We start from the raw sequence: 22,730 nt of genomic DNA on the forward strand, positions 1-22,730 counted from the left end.
ATGATATCAAGACAAACTGAATAAAATAAAGTAACTGAATAGATTCTTTCTATTTGAAGTTTTGCTGAGGAATTAACTTCTAGTGAAAATTGTAGTGAAATGGTAGATGATTTCAAGGTAAATAAAACTAAATCTAACTAAATTAGTTATTAAATCAAATAATTAACTTAGCAATTGGTTCGAGTCTTTCTGCTTGGATTTTTTATTGAAACTTAACTGTCTGAATTTGGAAACTGAATCGAGTATTTTGATTGTCTTATTTTTATGTAAACTCGTTCCTTTTTATGAAATGATTTATGATTTCAAGGGAAATAAACTGAATAAATTGACTGATTAAATATAGTGCCTGAATTGAGCATCTTGTGTGTAATATAGGCTATTTTTTTCCTTTTTTTCTTTTTAAGTGACCAATGATATCAAGGCAAACTGAATAAAATAGAATAACTGAATAGATTCTTTCTATTTAAAGTCTTATTGAGGAATTAACTTTTAGTGAAAATTGTAGTGAAATGGTAGATGATTCAAAGTAAATAAAAGTGAATTTAACTAAATTCTTTATTGAATTAACTGATTTAATTTAGCAAATGGTTCAAGTCTTTCTGCTTGAATTTTAATTGAAACTTGACTATTTGAATTTGGAAAGATTTTAGATTTTAGAAAGACTTACTGACTTACTAAGACTAAGATTTACTGAATTTAGAAAGACTAGATTTTCGATTGTTTTATTTTTTATGTAAACTGATTTTTATGAAATGATTAATGGTTCCATGGGAAATAAACTGAATAAATTGACTAATTAAATATAGTACCTGAATCAAGCATTTCGAGCATCTTGCGTGAAAGTGGCCAATGATGTCAAGACAAACTGAATAAAATTAAGTAATTGAATAGATTCTTCTATTTAAAGTCTTATTGAGGAATTAACTTGTAGTGATAATTATAGTGAAATGGTAGATGATTTCAAAATATATAAAATTTATTCTAACTAAATTAGCTACTAAATTAACTAATTTAGTTTAGAAATTGGTTCGAGTCTTTCTACTTGAATTTTTATTGAAACTTAACTATTTGAATTTGGAAACTAAATCGAGTCTTTCGATTGCTTTATTTTTTATGTAAACTCGCTCTTTTTTATGAAATGATTAATGGTTTCAAGGGAAATACACTGAATAAATTGACTGATTAAATGTAGTACCTGAATCGAGCATTTTGAGCATCTTGTCTGTAATATAGGCTATTTTTTTATTTATGAAGTTTTTTTTCTAAGTGGCCAATGATATCAAGACAGACTAAATAAAATAGACTGACTGAATAGATTCTTTCTATTTAAAGTATTATTGAGGAATTAACTTGCAGTGAAAATTGTAGTAAAATGGTAAATGATTTCAAGGTAAATAAAACTAGATCTGACTAAATTAGCTATTAAATTAACTAATTTAATTTAGCGATTGGTTCGAGTCTTTCTGCTTGAATTTTAATTGAAACTTAACTATTCGAAGTTGGAAACTAAATCGAGTCTTTCGTTTTTTTTATGTAAACTCATTTTTTATCAAGTTATTAACGGGTTCCTTGGGAATGAATTGAATGAATTGAGTGATCGAATTTAATGCCTAAATCGAACATTTTGAGTACCTTTTCTGTAATGTAGGCTAGTTTCTTTTTCTCTCTTTTTTAATGGCCAATGATTTCAAAGCAAACTGAGTAAAATAAAACATTTGAATAGAGTACTTCTAATTTTAGTTTTATTGACACTTAACTTGTATTTAAAATTGTCTGCCTTTTTTTTGTGAAAAAGTTTGAAAGGTAGAATAAAATTTCAAGAAAAGCATGATTAAAAACTTCAACCTGCAGATTTAGCATTTTCTTGGTTGTATTTTTTGGAAAAATGTTGTCTTGTAAAAAGAGATAAAAAAATGCAATGTTTTTTGAATACTCAGTCCCAGAAATACTATGCATGACCATCACTGTACGAGTGATCGAAATATCCAGTATATTGTTTGATTGTTTCGTTCAACTTGACATTCACTCAAAGATCTCAGCATACACAAGCTACGTCAGGCCACAGCTTGAATACGCCACTGTCATCTGGTCGCCATATCTCAAAAAGGATATTGACAAAATAGAACGAGTCCAGAAACGCTTTGTAAAAGGACTTCAAGGATTCAGAAACCTTCCATATGACGAAGCTCTAAGAAGGCTCACTCTCCATAAACTTGAGACAAGAAGAACGATCTTAGACATAAAAACCCTGTTCAAGATAGTTCACAAGAATTTTGGGAACGTAAAAGACGAGCTTGTTCAAATAACTACCCAAAGCAATACAAGATCGCACAGTCTGCAATTGGAGCCTATGAAGATGACGATTGCAAGATCTAATTCTTACCATCATTCGTTCATACCCCGGGTCATCAGGATCTGGAACAAACTACCATTCCCAGTCGAAAAGATGAAATCACTGGAAGCCGTCTCCAATAGCCTAAACATAAACATACCATATCTTGAGACTTTCAACGTAGGACGACTTTAAATGGCCATCGTGCCACAGTCGACCAGCACTTCGCCCTGCCATAACATTTTTCTTTTAAAAAGGTCTCAGTTATGTGGAAATTTTGTATTGAAAGACGTGAGGAATAAATTATTATTATATTATTTATCGTCAGCCCCAGACATCACGCAAATTGTCTCTATCCCTAAAACTTCAGAAAGTGGGTGTATTTTTTCCTTGTAACGGGCGCCCAAAAAAAAAAAAAAAAAAAAAAAAAAAAAAAAAAAAAAAAAAAAAAAAACCTGACTGTAAAATCTGGAAAATAGTGAGCTTAAAAAAATGGCACCAAGCAGCTTAGGAAGGTTTAGAAGGTGCAGTTGCAGTTGAAGGTCTTTTGAAGGTGCAGTTGTCATTCAGAATCAAAAGATTGTTGATTTTGAATATTTATTGACAAAAATGTCGTGAGAAGGAATTAATTATTTTTTCCTCACGGTTCAACGTGACAGCATCATCGAAAATGTGATCCTATCCTCATAAGCTTATACTTTTGGAACAGTCGAAAGAAAAACCTTAGAACCATGTGGCTTTTACTTATGAACAGGCTCAACATGGGCCTGGGAGAACATGAAACATTTCGTGTGTGATTTCATTAGATTAAAACTTAAAACGAACAGAAATTACTCCGTATATGAAATGGGTTGTCCCCTCCGCAATCTCTCGCTCTTTACGCTAAAGATTGACTCTTTGCTACAATTCTGCTTTTTAAAACAATGGATGGTAAGTTTAAAATAACCAGTCAATTGACAAATTAGAACGTATACTGTACTTTGAATGGAGGAGCAGTCCTATTTCGGTCCAAAGTTGAAATGCATCTTTTAGTGTTTTGATCCTCCCCTCACTGGAGAATATGTGTTATAGTGCCAAATATATTTCTTTGTTTTGTAGCTTATACCGACATACAAGTTAGTCAAATAACACAGAAATTGGCAGTCCATTACAGTGGCAGTGTCTCAACTCTTCATTTTTTACTCTTACAATTGGCTGGCCATGTAGAGAAGATGGATGAAGTAAAGAGCTCTTTTAGAGTATTTGATGTTATCGACTTGACAGTTGATAAAAATATGATCACTGTAGAGGTAAGTGCCAGCGTTAGTTGACATGTATTCATAAATTTATTTGACACTGGTCACGGCTGGTCAAGAAGAACATATCACAACGTAGAACAAAACATAAATAATAGGCATATGATAATGACGAATATAGGGGAAGTATCAGTATTGTATTTTTCCGGGGCCTAGAAATTTTTTTCTGGTGTCCCATAAATTTTTTAATTTGCAGAGACCCAGGGAAGGAGGCTTTGGGCTGAAGCCTCTTTTTTCCGTGTACATGCCGGAATTGAATTATTCTGCCATATTTTGGATCTAAATTTGAGAGTTTATTCGTAAGTTTCTACCAAGTGTGATGTAACTATATATATATATATATATATATATATATATATATATATATATATATATATATATATATATATATATATATATATATATATATATATATATATATATACTTTTATTTTCACCTTTATAACACCTTTATTTTCATAAGTCAAATCATCGCTGTTTCCCTAAGCATTATATCTGACATTGTTAGAGTTCTAAAATGATTGCCAAAAACCGTTTACAGAGCTGCATTCAAAGGAAGGATAAGGAGAACAATGGATGCTTAATCGCATTTTGATCCTCCTTATCTACAATAATCTGCTTTATCCTCCCTTCTGTAAGAGATTATCAAAGGATTTTCGCAATTAGCTGAGAAGTTTGACACTGTCAGGTGTATCTCTAGGTGCAACATCAGTCATATATACGGTGCTTTACTTAACTTAATTTTCATGCAGACTGAGCGCCAGCGTCTAAAGAGCTGGCACGAGTACCAGCGTCTACGTCGTCCATGTGTCCTACTCTAGGACAACTCGGGTCTTGAGCTGCCGTGGGTGAATCTTCAGGTCGTATTTCTGCCTTGCTTAGGAACTGATGTAGACTTCTTGTACGACTCCATGGTCCTCTACACGGAGGCCATGGGGTTGAAATCGTTGGTGATGTGACAGGGGGTTTCTTCTGGCATTTGGAGGAGATAGCCTTGCCATCTCAGGTTACATTGTGCAACTTGTAGGGAGAATGGAATTTGAATTGTACGGAATAGGAAGTTTGTGTTGCTGATAAAATCGCACCAACGAAGTCCGTCTGTGTTTTGGAGTCCCTTGGATTGACTCGCATGCAGCTATCTCAAAGTCCTGGATGTTGGCCAAGTTTTGTGCCATATAGTAGGACTGAGCCTATAGATATAGTGAATATCCGCCTCTTTGTGAGACGGCTGACAACAGGGTTTCGTCAAATCCTTTTTTTTCTTAGTTTCCTTAGGATGGAAGTTGCCTTGGCGATTCGTGCGTTTACTTCGCTCTCGACTGATCCATCACTTGAAAGAATGGAGCCGAGCTATGTGGAATCCTTCACGATTGTGTTTTTTTTTTTTTTACTTCACCTGCAGGAGGGGTTGGTATTGGTATGATAGTGAGTGATATGATAATGATATGTAGTGTGCTCATCACCCCGTTTCTTTTTGTTTATCTAATTTAATTTGAAACTAGAAGTTGCTTGTAGCATTAAGGTTATTCTTTAACTGAATACTAATGGGGCATGAGCTTCCTTATAAATTTCTTTTGGCACCTCTCACATTTGAACATTTAACCGATGATAGCGAGGAAACATTCTGACCACGAATAGTCTGGGGGGGCTTACAAAAACATATGAAAAAAGTGGTTTTATCTATTTTTATTATGTTTTTACGAGTAGGACGAACGTTTGGGAGGTGGAAAATCCCCCTTACCCCTAACCTGAATACGACCATGATTACCAAACATATCTTTTTCGAGAATAAGCTATACACATAATATAAAAAATATTTCGAAAACGAGACCAAATTTCTAGTTTTATCTATAGTAATTTTAGCTATGAAAACTTTTGCCTATGAAAATTTTGTTTGTGTTTGATTTGCTTATGTTTATTAACTAGTACTCAAAAGGTATTTACAGCTGTTTTGACTTCGGGCACGTTAATACTGCATTTAGTTGTCAGTATTTTTGTAACAGAACGATAAGAGAAGTGACTATTTTATGAGGATACTAGCAAATTTCACCTCGGGTTAGGAATGTATTATTTTTACGAAAGGCATAACTAACTTGGTTGGTTTCCATCTTTTGCTCTTAGTTTGATGATTGCAAAAGCTTATGATTGATATGATTGCATACATGATTGTAATATATGATTGTATATATGATGATTGTGATGATATGTGGTATGTGATGATGACATGATATGTAATATATGATTTTGATGTAATGATATGATTGTAATACAGATATTATTGCAAAAGCTTCAAATCATATAAGGAATGTCACTATGATAAGAAACTTGATTAAATTGTTGTGGCGTCATTTAAAAGCATGTCTGACGACATTTCAGACAGTCAGGTAACAGAATCAGACGATCATGATATCATATCCTTTGTTTCGAAGGAAGATAGTATGTTTGTTGTATCGTGTTGTATACGAAGATGCAGTTTTTATGGTCAAAAATTTTATTATATTTTATATATTATGTTTTGTTGATTACAAAAGCACTAGATATTGTAACTTCCTTTCAAATGAGCCCTTAACTGTTCTTCTGATTCCCTGCTAGTGGTGACGACAAAAAATGGAGTAAATGGAAAAAATGTGGACATAAATGCGGCCAGTGCTAAAAAGTGATTTCCCTTGTCCTTCAAGACTGGGGCTGCAAGTTTCCTGCGTGGAGTTTTTGGTAATGGTGATTCCAATTGTATATTCTTGGTGTTGAATATGATGCTGTTTTTTTTTGCTCCAGCGTTGCACCAATGTAAATAGCTGTCTTTTTTTTTAGAGATACATATTATTATTACTTTTTTGCTCTAGTTACCCCTTACAACGGGGCAACTTTGCCCCGTCGTAAGAGGTTGTTTTATTTTGACATATATAGGTATGTAATTTGTTTGTTTATCTTTTTCTTTTTTTTAGTGGAAGGGTAGTCCAGTTAATGACATGTTTGCTGATGCTGTACTCGTTACAATACTAAGAGCAGAAACTTTAAACGAACCATCCGTCAAAATTGACGACTACGGAGCCAAATTCGAATGGGACAAGTTTAAGGTTAGACCTTAGCTTAATAGCTTTTAATAAAAAAAATTAATTACATAATAACCACTTCCTCGTTGATTTATCACCCTCTTTTGATCTTTGTAGGTGAACACAATTCCCAGCCTTTGATGGAAAGGGGGTTATCCGGGCTTTTTTGGAGGGTGGGGATTTATATATATATATATATATATATATATATATATATATATATATATATATATATATATATATTCATATTATATTATAATATATATAGATAAGAAAATCACTAAATCCACTAAAATATTGCTAAAATGTGGTGATTTCTTTTTTCGCCGGATAGTAAGCCTGAATACTATACTCAGACACAATTATATGGCTTGAATGAGAATAAGGCAGTGGCGAATCTGGCAAAGGTGGTCATTTTCCTTTCCAACTCCTTACCTCAAGATATTTTATTTTTTACAGACTGTATTTACGTGTATCTAAGTCTGACAAGCAAAATCAAACAGTTCGTGGTAATGAACAGCAGTAAGGAGTTTCCTGGCTCAATAGTAACCGAAACTCTAAAAAATAGAATTTTGATACCAATATATGCATCAAAAGAAGCGTATTTTTGTGATGATTTTAAATATACAAGTTTCATCACGTTTAGTCTTACCCCTCAAATTTACGAGCCTGAGAAAATTTTCCTTATTTGAGAAGAAAGGGAAAAAAAAACCCAAAAGTCATAGAATCTTAATGAAAATCACACCATCAGATTCAGCGTATCTGAGAACCTTGTTGTAGAGGTTTCAAGCTCCTATCTGCAAAAATGTGGATTTTTGTATTTTTAGCCAGAAGAAAGATCACGAATGCTTGTGTATTTGTTTTTTTGTTGTTTTTTTTTCCAGGGGTAATCGTATCGACCCAGTGGTCCTAGAATGTCGTGAGAGGGCTCATTCTAACGGAAATTAAAAGTTCAAGTACCCTTTTTAAGTGACCAAAAAATGGCAGGACAACTAGGCCCCCTCCCACGCTCGTTTTTCCAAAACTTACCGGATCGAAATTTTGAGATAGCCATTTTGTTCAGCATAGTCAAAGATCTAATAAATATGTCTTTGAGGATGACTTAATCCCCAACAGTCCCAAGGGGAAGGGTTGTCCATTGTTTGCATATAGTATTATGTATTGACGAAATATACTGACGTTTTCAGGGGTTATTTTTTATGACGGTGGGGTGGCGGAGGTCGGTTTTACGTGAGAGGATCTCTCCTTGGAGGAATTTGTCATAATGGAAGAGAATTTCCATGAAGGTGGCGCTAGATTTTCCAGCATTATTTAAAAGAACAATGGGAAATTAAATAAAAGAAAAACATATTTTTTTCAACTGAAAGTAAGGAGCAACATTCAACCTTAAAATGAACATGAAGTATTACATATACGAGGGGGCTCGCCCCTCTTCAATGCCTCGCTCTCTACGCTAAAGTATTTTTAGTAATTTCAAAAGAGATTTTTATTTTAAATAAACGGCGTTTGTGATTCAGGAGTCATTCTTAAAAAATTGGAACAACGTTCGAACTTTATTGTAAAGAGCGAGGTATTGGCGAGGGGGCAAACCCCTCATATACGCAATAAAAATATATAGACATAGAAGTTCGTTACGTAAGTTAATTTTTAAGTTACATATATTTATTACTAGTAAAAACGTTCATAAATAAAAATCGCTTTGAGTAAGGTGCTTCTGGACGTGCTAGGACGATGAAAATCGGTTGGCGTGTCAGGGAGCTGCACAATTTGACTTGATAAAGTTGTTTTCCCAGATTTGACCATCTTGGGGGCGAAAGGGAGAGGAAAAATTAGGTATTGATAACTTACGAACGGGTGATCGGATCCTAATGAATTTTGATATTTAGAAGGACATCGTGACTCATAGCTCTTATTTTAAATCCTGGCCGGCATTAAGCCTCTTATTTTCTTTTTTAAATCAATCAATTGATTCATAAAATTTTGTTTGAGTTCATACCATATGATCTCTTGGCTCTTAGCTCTTCTTGCCTCGTCACAAGTGCCATATGAGCTCTTAGCTCTTGTTTTTTTTACCGATCATAATACTTTTTGTTCCAAAAACAAAAGCAAACGTAACTAATAATCTATTCAGTCAATTCTGTATTAAATTCATGAAAAATATAACACTACAATTGGGAAAGTTGTGTTTTGTTGTATCGCGTAGTATCGCTCTAACGATGCATAGCTGTAGCTATCGATGCATAGATGTATCGCTCTAACGATGCATCGATGCATAGTATCGCTCTAACGATGCATAGCTGTAGCTATCGATGCATAGATGTATCGCTCTAACGATGCATAGATGTAGCATAGCTGTAGCTATGTAGCTCTTGCTCAATGATTCTTTCAAAATTTAGGACACTTTTGGTGGAGTCACTAATAGCTTGTTAACCTGTATTGTTAGTCATGAACCATTTACTATGCATATAACTTATATACGTTGTAATTTTTAAAGTCGATTTTTAGGGAGTCAGAAATATTATGAACTTTTAGGTAAAGAATATTATATTCTATCTCCTGAAACTTTATTCTAGTCTTAAATCATGTGCATTTTTGCTCTTTCACTATTATCATCACTGTACCAGGGGACCTAGCTTTGCTCAGTGAAGCAAATTTTTGACATAAGAACAGTGTCCGGTACATCCCCCTTTCCCGCGGTACTGCGTAATTCCCGTACCCTGATTAACGCAAGGAAAATTTTCTGTATTTATTCTAGATTTACTTTCAATAAAGGTGAAGGCATTTTTCAATCTCTAAGAGGCAATTCTACCCCTCCAATTAGCATCCCTGGCAAACTCAGAGGTTTATTCTGGGTAATAAATGCCATGGGATTTTGCAAAAGATAAAAATAGAGTTAAATCGAAATAAAAATTACCGTGTCTGTTAAACGACCCAAATAAAAATAAGGAGTCCCAATGTATATTATGAAATAGCTTATCTTATATACAAAAATCATAATTTTGGGAAAAATTGCTTACTCCCTTCTTTACCTGGTTTATCAAAAAATAGATTGATCTATTAAACGTTAATCAGGCACCATTTTCTTTGAAAAATTTATTTTTGGTAAGTTTTCAAGGAGGGGTGGCTTGAAGGGGGGTTGAAGTGGGGACTCACCCCCTGATTTTCATAAAGTCGTACAAGTCATTTATTTTGAACTCATGGTGGTCCAAATGTTCAATTCTGAAATAGTCTCCTGGTCCTGGAAAGAACTCAGCATTTTCAAACTTTACGGTAAAGAAATAGTTGATCTTGGCAAAACTTGGCTTTAGTTGTAGATACCAAAAGCTGAATTCGTATGTAAATAGAATAGAGTAGTTTCATTTTATCGTTTAATTTTAATTTTGTTTTTAAATAGAGTCGTTTAAAATAAACCAGGTTTAAATGGATAGGACTGGTAGCAGCTTATGCCTCAACCTGGTTATGCCCGCGTTTGATTTGTTTTTGTCTGGCCGTTCAGAACTAGTCGCTACTTTTTGTGAAGTCATTTAAGTCGTTTATTTTGGCCTCATCCAGTTCCTAGGCGCTCAATTCAGTCAGAGACAGTCTACTGTATTTTCCTTCTCCTGAAAAGACTTTGGAATTTTCAGAATTCTGAATAGACTAATGGCTGATTTTAGCAGTGCTTACCTTCAGTCGTAGATACCGAAAACCGAATTTACATGTAAATAGAATAGGGTCATTTTATTTTATGGTTTAATTCTGATTTGTAATAATTTGGGATTTAAACAGAGTCGTTTAAATTAAACCAGGTTTAAATGTTTTTGCACGATTTTAAATGCCTAAATGTTGCGTATGATTTGTTTTTGTCTGGTCTTTCAGAACTAGCCGCTACTTGTCGTTTATTTTGGCCTCATCCAATTCCTAGGTGCTCAATTCAGCCAGAGATAGTCTATGTTGTATTTTCCTTCTCCTGAAGAGACTTCGGAATTTTCAGAATTCCGAATAGAGAAATAGTTGATTTTAGCCCTGCTTACCTTCTGTCGTAGACATCAAAAACTGAATTTACATGTAAATAGCATATGGTCGTTTTATTTTATGGTTTAATACTTATTTTTGATAATTTTTTATTTAAACAGAGTTGTTTTAAGTTAAACCAAGTTTGAAGGGACTTGACTGGTAGCATTGCAGCTTGACTTAAAAATCTGTTTATAGTTGCGTATGATTTGTTTTTGTCTGTTAGTTCAGTAGTTCGGAAAAATTCAACTGAAGTCTGACAAGATAAAATGAACAAACCAAAAGTAAGAGACAAGGTCACGTGTATGGAACGTTGGCCAAACTTTCACTATGAGTAGAAAAGAAGGTAAGAATTTTTTAAACACATTGGAAAAGTTTAGAATTCAAAGAACAGGATCCCCAGGAGACTCTTTCAAAGCAAGTGCATACAGGACAGTTAAAAAAAAATCGATCATAATACGAGGTTGAGACGAATACAACACTTGAGTAGGTCAACCAAGATTTAGTTGTGTATGCAGAATTTTTTTCCCCTGGACAGGAGTTCTTTTGAAGACGCTGGGATACAAAACGGTAGCTTTGTTTGCATTGTTCAACTTCTAGCAATATATGTCGCAACTCTTGATACCTGATTTAGACCGTACAAATTTACTTACTTACGAACAATTTCTCGGAACGAGTTCATTGACTTTCATTCATCAGAAATTAGGGAGAAGATCCTCGACGAAGTCTAGAATTCAAAATTTTATTCTATAATGGCTGATACGATACTCGATGCTTCACATTTTGATAAGCTTGGGGTCACAATCCGCAGTATCAACTCGGAAGGGAAACCTAGAAGGAAACTATGATGTTACCGTGGCTAATAATAAAAAACGGGCAGGGTATGGCAGAAATTATAATAGGAATATTGTCAAGGAGAGGAATTCTTCTGGATAAAATAGCTTCCCAGTCTTATGACTGTGCAAGTTCGATGTTTGGACAGTTTAACAGAGAGCAGCAGAAAATATCTGGACTTCTTTATTACCACGTGCCTTATATTCCCTGCCAGGCCCATAGACTAAGTATTGTGAAAGAACATAGTTACAATTCATCTCTTTTGATAGTCGAGCTTTTCAACATCCTTGACGACATATACGTGTTCTTCTTTTCATCTACAAATCGTTTTGCCACCCTTAAAGATGAACTCTCTTTGATTGAAAACAGCCTTAATATCAAAAACTTACCACGGACTCGGTGAACTGTAAGGGCTGAAACACAAGCAGTAGCTACAGCTACTTTGTTTTAAGCAATAGTTTCAGCCATTTACGAAAAAAAAAGATAAAAAAACACCGATGTGAAGACAAAGGCACAAGCTAGCGGCTTTCTGAAAAGGATTCTAAACTTCGAATTTATTGCTTGCCTCATGTTTGTAAAAAAATCATGTACAAGATCAAAATAGCAACAGAAAAACTTGAAGAAGAGGTGGTTCACATCATCAACTAATCGAAAATTGAAGATTTGAAGTTAGCTTTTGAAAGAATATCGGAGGATGAAATGTACGATTTCATTGACAATGTAAAAGTTTTCGCCAGAATGAGAGAAGTCGATCCAGAGGCAGATTTCGTCAGGCATCATCGTCGGTGACCTCGACCAATCTCGTTTTGATATCAATGTATCAGTTATAGTGACAACATTTGAGAATCCTGCTTGAAAGATTGTCTATAATTACGGAGATGATCTTAGAGCTTACCTTGTCAATTTTTAGCCATTTTACTCCTTACTTCAGCCTCCTTTAAAAAAAAAAGGTTTCCGTAGCAGATATTGATATAGCAACAATGTTCCTTCCACACCAAGAACGAACTCAAGATTCTACTATTTTTTAAGTAGAGCTTGAAGATCTGTTTCAGTTTTGATAAAGACGCTACTTGCTTCAGAGAAGTCCTAGGCGAAGGGAATTAGCGGCAACATCAACTTCAAGATTTAAAAATTGGCTGCGACTCCGCCTGTTGCAGTTGCTTCTGTCAAAAGAACATTTAGCAAGCTCAAGTTTTTTAAGAATTTCCTGAGAACTGCCATTATTGTTTCTTGATTAGATTCCCTCATGTTGCTGGCGAATGGGAAAGACATCATTAATGCGACTGACTTAAACGAAATTGTCCAGCGGTGGCCCACTTTGAAGAAAAGTTGAATATAAATATAGCTGTTCTTGGTTACGCATTTTAATTTTCCCTCGCTAGGAATGTTGGCATTTTAAGAAAGTTGAAGTATATTTTACCAAGAGATATTTTAAGAACACTGTATTATCCCTTAATTCATCCTTATCTGCTATATTGTTGTAATGTTTGGGGTAGTACATTTCCTTCTCATCTCCATCATATTCGAGTTTTGCAGAAGAAAGCGCTTCGAGTGTTATGTGGTGTAGGTTTTAAAGACTCGGTTCAAAAGAGGTATATAGATTGCAAAATCTTGCCTTTAGCAGGACTTATTACTTTTTATCAAAGCCTGTTTATATATAAATATTTTCAAAATTGTTTACCAATATGTTTTAAAAGTACGTTTGAATTAAGAAGTGATATTCATACACATTTTACGAGAAACTCCAATACAATTCGTCGTCCGCTTCCTATTACCTGTAGATCTCAATTTTCTATTCGGCATCTAGGACCCCATGTATGGAATTATTTACCTACGACTTTGAGAAACATGGATAATTTTCTTTAATTTCGGCGGGAATTAAAGCTATTTTGCCTTAATATTTATTGTTTTGATAGTTGAGTGGACCTCATGTGGAGCCAAGATGTTGGTTTTGTTTTAGGCGATACTGGTCAAGTGGTTTTAGTTTCTTTTTGTTTTGTCTCTTTTGAAGTGTAATTCCGTATCGATTGAAATACAGGGTAATTGATTTTTTTTTCTTCTTTTCCTTTTCTTTTCTTTTCTTTTTTATTTTCTTCTTCTTTTCCGTATTGTTTTTATTTGTAAGTGTATTGGGGTTGTAAGCCCAAACAAGCTTTGCTTAGGGCCATTTGCTTGTTCTGTTTTGTTATTTATATTAAAAAACCCATCTTTCTCTCTCTAAAGACGAGGCATTCTGTTTATGCTTCTTTTTTGTCCCCGTAGATAAGTACAAATGGTAAAGGATTAATGTATAATAAATTTTGACGATTTGTATACTGTGATCTAGGAGTTATTTAAATGAGGGGATGTCGCCCCCTCTCTGGACTGGGTGCTTCGAGCCACCCCTGTTTTCAAGGATCAGTTGACCTTCAAAGTGGCTAATCAATGCAACAATTGCAAGTTACGATACTTAATTAACTCTGATCAAAAGCTTTATGAATAGTAACGACATGATTGATATCCGTCACCCTATTCTAGTCCAATAGTCGAACATCATTTCAACAGTTTTCTCCGCTTTTTTACTCTCTTATTTTCATTTCGCAAAGGATCTAAGAAAAATGTACTCAATGCAATAGGGGAGGGGAGGAAATTTTCCTAAATTCGTGACCTATGTAGATCGTGTTTTTAGGCCAGAAAGTGTTGGTATGCCAAATTTTTAGATTTTTTTTAGAATATATATATATATATATATATATATATATATATATATATATATATATATATATATATATATATATATATATATATATATATATATATATATATATATATATATATATATATTATATATATATATATATTTTATATATATATATACATATATATATATATATATATATATATATATATATATATATATATATATATATATTATATATATACATATATATGTATATATATTATATATATATATATATATATATATATATATATATATATATTATATATATATATATATATATATATATATATATATATATATATATATATATATATATATCACTTGTAAATGACCATAGCCACGGAAAGAAAATTTTTACACAAAAGCTTATAACATACCAAGGACATTTAAATAAATCTGATTGGTTTTATTGGTCAAGTAAAAATTTACCCAACCATACGTATTTTAATAAATTAGAAACAAAATCGATATTTCAATCTTTAACGAAAAAGGCCTCCATATGGAGGTATTTAGTTTCTTGTTGTAACAGGCGACACATTTATAAAAAGGGGAACGTGGGTAAAAATCAGCGAAAAATAAGCTAAAAAGAATGAACTTTTACGGACGGAAATTGATGTCAAATTTAGTAAATTAGCTTATTATTTATTTTCAGGTTTCAACACGGTAACAACACTGATTAAAATGTTGCAGTACCCTTAAAATTTAGATCTAGATGCAAACAAAAGAAAAGAATGGCAGTTTTCAAGTATGAATCGGTCTTACCTGATGGTTGGGTTGGTCCACGTGGACCTACCTCGTGGTTCCTCTTGGTACTTTAATATCCTTATCATTTTTTATTAGTCGAAAGTTGGGGGTCACTTACGGAAATGGAACAGCGAATAGCCGCTTTCTGCTGTAAGACCCTAAATGCATTTACCGAGCCTTCGAGAACTGTAAATTTGACAAAAAATTTTTGAAGTCGAAACGCTGATTTAAGTGTGCGCATGAGTGAATAAAAAGGTTTCGTAAATAGCGTATGATCACACTAAGGTTTTCTAAGTAAGAGGTATTATTGTAGCCTCAAGAATAGCGTGTTAAAACGAGATTTTCAAAATTATCGATAATCTAATTCTTTTTGGTACATAATGATAAAAAGAAAAATAAAAAATGTTTTCTCAAATAAAAATACCCCATATTTTTTTCAAATTAAATATGGTCTATATATACCTTACCATTTCCCTGAAATAAAGTTTTAACTTCAGGGTCAAAAATCAAAACGATAAACTTAACTGCATTTTTCAGTAGATTCACTTTCGAAAATAGTGTTAGAGAAATAAGATAAAACGTTTTTTTTTAATCCTTTTTAATCGCTAAAAATTAAGATGTTTATAAATGTAAAGAGCTACTGACACATCGAACCCTTATTGCATACATGCCTGTGTGAAATATGCAGTAATTAAAGATAATTGCTTTTAAAAATTATTACTGGTGTTGGATTTGAACCTTAGATTTCCATCTAAACAGAGGTTTTTTCAATAATTAACAATACAATACAATAATTTTTCAATAATGTAAGATTCTGAACGATCTTGCACAAAAAGGGCATACTGCATTTGCATATATTCGGTGGCTATAAGGGTTATCATCATTATCTTTCTGGCCCCTGTTAGTTTCGTAGAATTCCAAAAGACTATCAAAAACATAAAAAACGGTAATTCAGTGGGACATGATGAACTATCAACAAATTTGTTAAAAGAATATTGCCGGAGTTATTTTTGAACCACTTATCCACATTTTCAATTTAGCATCAATTCAGGTATATTTCCTAGTAGATGGAAAATTGCCCGAGTAATTCCGTTGTATAAATAAGTTGATAAATCTGATTTAAGTAATTATCGTCCAATTGTAATTTTATCGCCAGTTTGGAATATACCAGACAAAAATCTAAGAATCTGATAATTTAACTTTAAAAAGAAGAAATTTCTTTCGTCATGGGAGTTGTCAATAGAATATTTTTTTAATGTTTTTTTGTTGTTATGGCTGGTACGTTGAGTTTCTTTGGATGCTTTTATCTGGTTGTTTTTATTTAAATTAGAGCTATGTAATGCTCAGGACTGGATCTTGGCCGAAAAGCATTTTTGCCAGGTCCTGGGTCCTTTCGCTGTGTACATTTAGTTAAATAACAAAGTCGGAAGTCAGACAAATCGCTCCTTTCTTCAGGATTTCTCATTTTTTACGGATTTTCTGACAAATTCACTAGAAGGTAGAAAAGTAGAAGATAGAAGGTAGAAAAGTAGAAGGTAGAAGGTAGAAAGTAGAAGGTAGAAAAGCAGTTAACTCTTCGGTTGGGTTCAGTGTCATTCATTCTGTAAATACTACGTGATTGTTTCCTGAATGGGTCAGAACTCGGACATCTAGGAAACGGAAAAAAAGATCAATGTTGCCAAATATTCAGATATTCTTGTTTTTCAGGATAGTTTGGTTGAAATGCTGCGGGATATGTTTGGCGAAGCTGCGGTCCCTAAATCCGTAACCAAAGACGATTTTTATGTGACTGTGGATGATAAAAAGGCTATTATTGACTTTTATAATTTGAAGGTCACTTGTGAAGAAGATTTAACTTTGCAGAAAATTTTGCAAACTGCTGTGTCTCGTCTCTACAACTCCCTTGCTCCTATTTCTGCGATTCAGATGTGAAACCAATTTAAATTTTGTTTCTTTAAGTTAATCTGATAATATTTTATTATAAAGACTACTATTGGCTTTTAGAGTGTGGAAGTTAGGTTTGAAAAAGATTGAATTTTGCAGTAAATTTTGAAAATTCTGTCTTTCGTTTCAGCAACCCCCTCTATCCAGTTTCTCAAATCAAATCAAAATCCATTTTTGTTTTGTATGCATGATGGCCCTTTATCGGCCCTCTAATGCTTGTATTTTTGTTTGGACCTCTATTGTAAATACCGTTTCGTATTCTATGCGAAACAACAGTTTCGAGATTGATAGAGTTCTAAAATAAATTTTTCAATAACTTTTCTTTGGTCTTGTTGGCGGTGTATCTGAGATTGTATCTGATTAGAATCAGTATCTTAGATATTAGAATCAATATCTAGAATATTGTATCTGAGAATGTATCTGAGATTAGAAGTCAAGAGAAGACATCTAGAGCGGGTTGCCTATAGTCTAGTAGGGCGCCCTAGTAGGGCGATCAATTTTTGGCTAAGCTTTTAAGAACTATTTTTAAAATCTGTGTAATTACTGCTAATTCTTGCATACCTAAATAGTTGTGAATAAAAAGGTGAATAAGTGATATTTGAATGTATATTACTTTTGAGGAATGGGAAATTGATTATTTCAAAATTAAAATCATCAGTTTTATTAAATATTTTATAAACTAATTTATTATTATCTGAAATATTAATATTTAAATCTATAAAATGGTCAGAGTGTCCTTTCCCATTGCTAAGCTCCAGAATTAACTCTAGTGGATAAAAGTATTTTGAAATCTGAATAAACTCCGCGCAATTTGTTACCAAGAGATCATCCAGATATCTTTTATTATTCGGAAGATAATATTTTACATTAATAGAGCTATTTTTATTTATCAAATATTCAAATTCTAGTTGACTTAAAAACAAGTCCGCTAGTTGGGAATAAAAAGCTGAATAAGTGATATTTGAGTGTATGTTGCTTTCGAGGAATGGGAAATTAATTACTTCAAAACTAAAATCATCAGTTTTATTATATATTTTAAAGACTAATTTATTATAATCTTTAATGTCAATATTTAAATCTAAAATATGGGTAGAGTGTCCTGTCTCATAGCTAGGCTCAAGAGATCATCCAGATATCTTTTATTATTTGAAAGGTAATATTTTATATTAATAGAGCTATTTTTATTTATCAAATATTCAAATTCTAGTTGACTTAAAAACAAGTCCGCTAGTTGGGAATAAAAAGCTGAATAAGTGATATTTGAGTGTATGTTGCTTTCGAGGAATGGGAAATTAATTACTTCAAAACTAAAATCATCAGTTTTATTATATATTTTAAAGACTAATTTATTATAATCTTTAATGTCAATATTTAAATCTAAAATATGGGTAGAGTGTCCTGTCTCATAGCTAGGCTCAAGAGATCATCCAGATATCTTTTATTATTTGAAAGGTAATATTTTATATTAATAGAGCTGTTTTTATTTATCAAATATTCAAATTCTAGTTGACTTAAAAACAAGTCCGCTAGTTGGGAATAAAAAGCTGAATAAGTGATATTTGAGTGTATGTTGCTTTCGAGGAATGGGAAATTAATTACTTCAAAACTAAAATCATCAGTTTTATTATATATTTTAAAGAATAGTTTATTATTATCTGAAATATCAATATTTAAATCTAAAATATGGTCAGAGTGTCCTGTTCCAGAGCTAGGCTCCAGGATTAACTCTAGTGGATAAATATTTTTCGAAATCTGAATAAACTCCGCGCAATTTATTACGAAGAGATCATCCAGATATCTTTTATTATTCGGAAGGTAAAATTTTACATTAATAGAGCTATTTTTATTTATCACATATTCATATTCTAGTTGAATTAAAAACAAGTCCACTAGTTGGGAATAAAAAGCTGAATAAGTGATTCAGGCCCCAGAAAGGGGCTGGTTGCCCTCCAATCACTTTTGATTCTTACAAAGGTCACTGGAAGCTTTAATTTCTACTCAAATGAAGCCACAAACAACAAAAATAAGAAGAACAATAGGAATTTTTTACAATAGCGAAATTTACAACAATAGAGAAACTTAAAACGAACAGAAATTATTCCGTATATTGAAGGGTCTGTCCACTCCTCAACGCCCCGCTCATTACTCTAAAGTTTTTATTGTGTTAAAGAGTAGAGTTCTTGGAAAGAGTCAAACTTTAGCGTAAACAGCGGGGCGTTGAGGATGGGACAGCTCCTTTCATATACCAAATAATTTCTGTTCCTTTGAAGTCTTAATGTCGCTTCTTACTTTCAGTAAAATAAAAAAAACTTGTTTTAATTTTATTTTATAATAAAACGAAACTTTTCAATAATTCTTATAGCAAAAAATTATTTAGTTTATTTTAAAATTCACTAGGCAAAACACAATGATATTTGAGTCGAAAATTAAGTTAAATAATTAATCCACTGTTATTGGACTTTTCAAATACTCAAAACAAAATGGCTAGCAAAAAATTTTATTCGGATGAATTTGGAAAAAAACAGGCCCCGAGAGGGGTTGGTCGCCCTCTAATCGCTTTTTATTCTTACAAAAGTAACTAGAAGCTTTAATTTCCAATCAAATGAAGCCACAAACAACAAATATAAGAAGAACCATTGGGATGTTTTTTCGACAGACAGTGGAGACCTAATTAAAATGAATATTTTGGCCCTTTGTCCGTGGGCCGTCCACAATATCGGGGGGCAAATATTGCTCTTTGCACTCAAGTTCGAATTCTGCTCCAATATTTTAAGAATGACCCCTGAACCGCAAAGGCCGTTTAATAGCTCATTTGAAATTTCCAAAAAGACTTTAGCGTAAAGAGCAAGGTATCGATGAGAGGACGAACCCCGTCATATATGTAATAATTTCTGTTCGTTTTAAGTTTTAGTGTTGCTCCTTACTTTCAGTTAAAAAGCTTGTTTTTTATTTAATTCATCATTGTTATAAATAATGCTGGAAAATCTAGCACCCCCTTCATGGAAATTCTCTTCCCCCATGATAAATTACACCATGGAAAGATCCTATCACGTATACCAAGACCCCCTCTCTCCACCAGAAAAAAACTCCCTGAAAACGTCATTATACTTCGTCAATAACCAATACTATATGTAAACAATGGGCAAAGTTTAAAACTTGCAGCCCTTCCCCTGGTGAAAGTGAGCCCTCAAAGTTGTCCTCAAAGGCATATTTAGTATGTTTTTTACTATGCTCAACAGAATGGCTATCCCAAAATTTTGATCCGGTTACTTTGGAGAACTAGTTGCCCTCAAATTATTTTGGTCACTTAAAAAGAGCACTAGAACTTTTAATTTCCGTTAGAATGAGCCCTCTTGTGACATTCTAGGACCACTGGGTCGATACAATCACCCCTGGGAAAAAAACAACAACAAATAAACACGCATCCGTGATCTTTCTTCTAGCAAAAAAAAAATGTAAAATTCCACATTTTTGCAGATAGGAGCTTAAAACTTCTAGAGTAGGGCTGTCTGATATAATGTGAAGGTGTAATTTTCATTAAGATTCTATGACTTTTAGGGTTTTTTCTTCCTTTTTTCTCAAATAAGGCAAATTTTCTCAGACTCGTAGCTTTTGATGGGTAAAACTAAACTTGAAGAAACTTATATATTTAAATTCAGCATAAAAATTCAATTCTTTCGATGTAATATATTTGTATCAAAACTCTGTTTTTTAGAGTTTCGGTTACTACTGTGCCGGGCACTCAATAGTGACTAAAAATAAAAATAGTAATTAACAAACTTTTATTATTATCATTAAAACTTTATTTTATTATAAAAAGAATAACCCCCAATAATATTATTCCGTATATGAAAGGGGCTGTCCCCTCCTCAGCGCCCTGCTCTTTACGCTAAAGTTTTTTATTGTTTTAAAAGTAGAGCTGTGAGAAAGAATCAAACTTTAGCGTAAAGAGTGGGGCGTGTAGGAGGGGACAGTCTCTTTCGTACGCGGAATAATTTTCCTTCCTTTTAAGTTTGATGTCGCTCCTAAGTTTCAGTTAAAAAAAAAAAAAAAAACTTGTTTTCCTTATCTAATAATAAAATAAAAGTTTATGGTTTTTATAATAAAAAATTATTTACTTTGTTTTAAAATTCACTACGCAAAACGCAATAGTAATTAAGTAAAAAAATTAAGTTCAATAACTTCGCTCCTAGTTCGGAACGAATATATATACTATATATATGAGCTTATATATATATATATACGGTCCTCCAACTATTTGGAATAAATTTTGCTCATTTTGTAGTTTAATCTTACTCTTTGCTCGGTGGTTTAATCTTGATTATTGCTCGCCGCACATGAATAATTAAAACAAAATTAGCAAATTAATCTTATTTAAGAATGTTTTTATTCGTAATAAATATGCATAATTTATTAATTAACTTAGTTAACAAACTTCTAGATTCATATATTTTTATTACGTATACGAGGTGGCGCCTTCATCAATACCTCGCTCTTTGCACTAAAGTTCGAATTTTCCTCCAATTTTTTCAGAATGACCCCTGAACCACAAAGGCCGTTTAATAGCTCCTTTGAAATTTCCAAAAATACTTTAGCGTAAAGAGCAAGGTATCGATGAGAGGACGAACCCCCTCATATATGTAATAATTTCCGTTCCTTTTAAGTTAGATGTCGCTCCTAAATTTCAGTTTAAAAAAAAATTTGTTTTCCTTATTTAATAATAAAATAAAAGTTTATATAGTTTTTATAATAAAAAATTATTTACTTTGTTTTAAAATTCACTACGAAAAACGTAATAATAATTAAGTCAAAAAATTAAGTTAAATAATTTCGCCCTCTAATCACTTTTTATTCTTACAAAGGTCACTAGAAGCTTTAATTTCCAATCAAATGAAGCCACAAACAACAAAACTAAGAAGAACAATTGGGATGTTTTTTCGACAGACAGTGCAGACCTAATTAAAATGATTATTTTGGCACTTTGTCCATGGGTCGTCCACATTATTGGGGGGCAAGGCCCTCCGAAAAAAATGAAGCCCCTGATTGCTACTGCTGCTTCTGCTACTATGCCTACTTAAGACTACAACTATTTGCAACTTCAAACACTTACCTGAGACAGGTAGTGAAACAGACTACATGCGGCTGCAATTGCTGCTAGCCCACTGTTCTCACAGAATGCCATTCGTTGCATTCTTTAGTGATTTTGTTGTATGTTGATTTGACACATATTCATGATGCGAGAAATTACTGTTTACTTTATAAAAACAGGTATTTGCGTCATATTTATGTACCCAATTCCCAAATTATTTCGTTATAAAATGTGCTTAAGACGAAAGAGGGAACAGAATGTCCCTGAGGTAAATGAGTTTTGCAAGTCTCAAAGATAGTTTAATTGATTGCTGAGGCAAATAATTTAAGCTAAATCAATAAAACGTATTATAAAACTCAAATAAATACTCTCAACATATTCTGTTGGTTTCTCAAAATGTCTTAAAACCCAAAGGTAGCTTTGTTTTAGCATCTCTGTCCTTTGAGCAAATTTGTAAAATTATCAAATTGTAATTCCTGTGTAGGATTCAGTCACTAGAAGTCAAGGAACTCTAAATGGTACTCAAGAAAGTGTGCTCTAAAGAGAGCCAGTAAGCAATATAATTCATGTAGAAGAATAAGAATAAACAGCGGGAAACAGTCGTTTTAAAAGGAAAAATCATACGTTAGTAGGGTGTTATGATTTTGAAATTTATTTTGGCCCTCCTAAGTTTTTTTTTTTACCTAGTAAAGGAATACACAGCTATCCCATGCATCTCAAATAG

General features: G+C 32.9%; 1 protein-coding gene across 2 annotated transcripts in view; it reads left to right on the top strand.

Annotated features, from left to right (window-relative positions):
- The window catches only part of LOC136039484 (cleavage and polyadenylation specificity factor 73-like), a 71,810-nt gene extending 54,839 nt beyond the window's left edge, over window positions 1–16,971 (top strand). For both annotated transcript variants that reach the window (XM_065723272.1, XM_065723273.1), the window contains 3 exons: window positions 3,431–3,621; window positions 6,573–6,704; window positions 16,681–16,971. In XM_065723272.1, coding sequence (XP_065579344.1) covers window positions 3,431–3,621; window positions 6,573–6,704; window positions 16,681–16,905 — 548 coding nt within the window. In that variant the 3' untranslated portion in view covers window positions 16,906–16,971. The remainder of the gene's footprint in view (window positions 1–3,430; window positions 3,622–6,572; window positions 6,705–16,680) is intronic.
- The last annotated feature ends 5,759 nt before the right edge of the window (window positions 16,972–22,730 follow it).

This window comes from Artemia franciscana, chromosome 19 (assembly GCF_032884065.1).
Source record: "Artemia franciscana chromosome 19, ASM3288406v1, whole genome shotgun sequence".
In the NCBI taxonomy this organism is placed as follows: Eukaryota; Metazoa; Arthropoda; class Branchiopoda; order Anostraca; family Artemiidae; genus Artemia; species Artemia franciscana.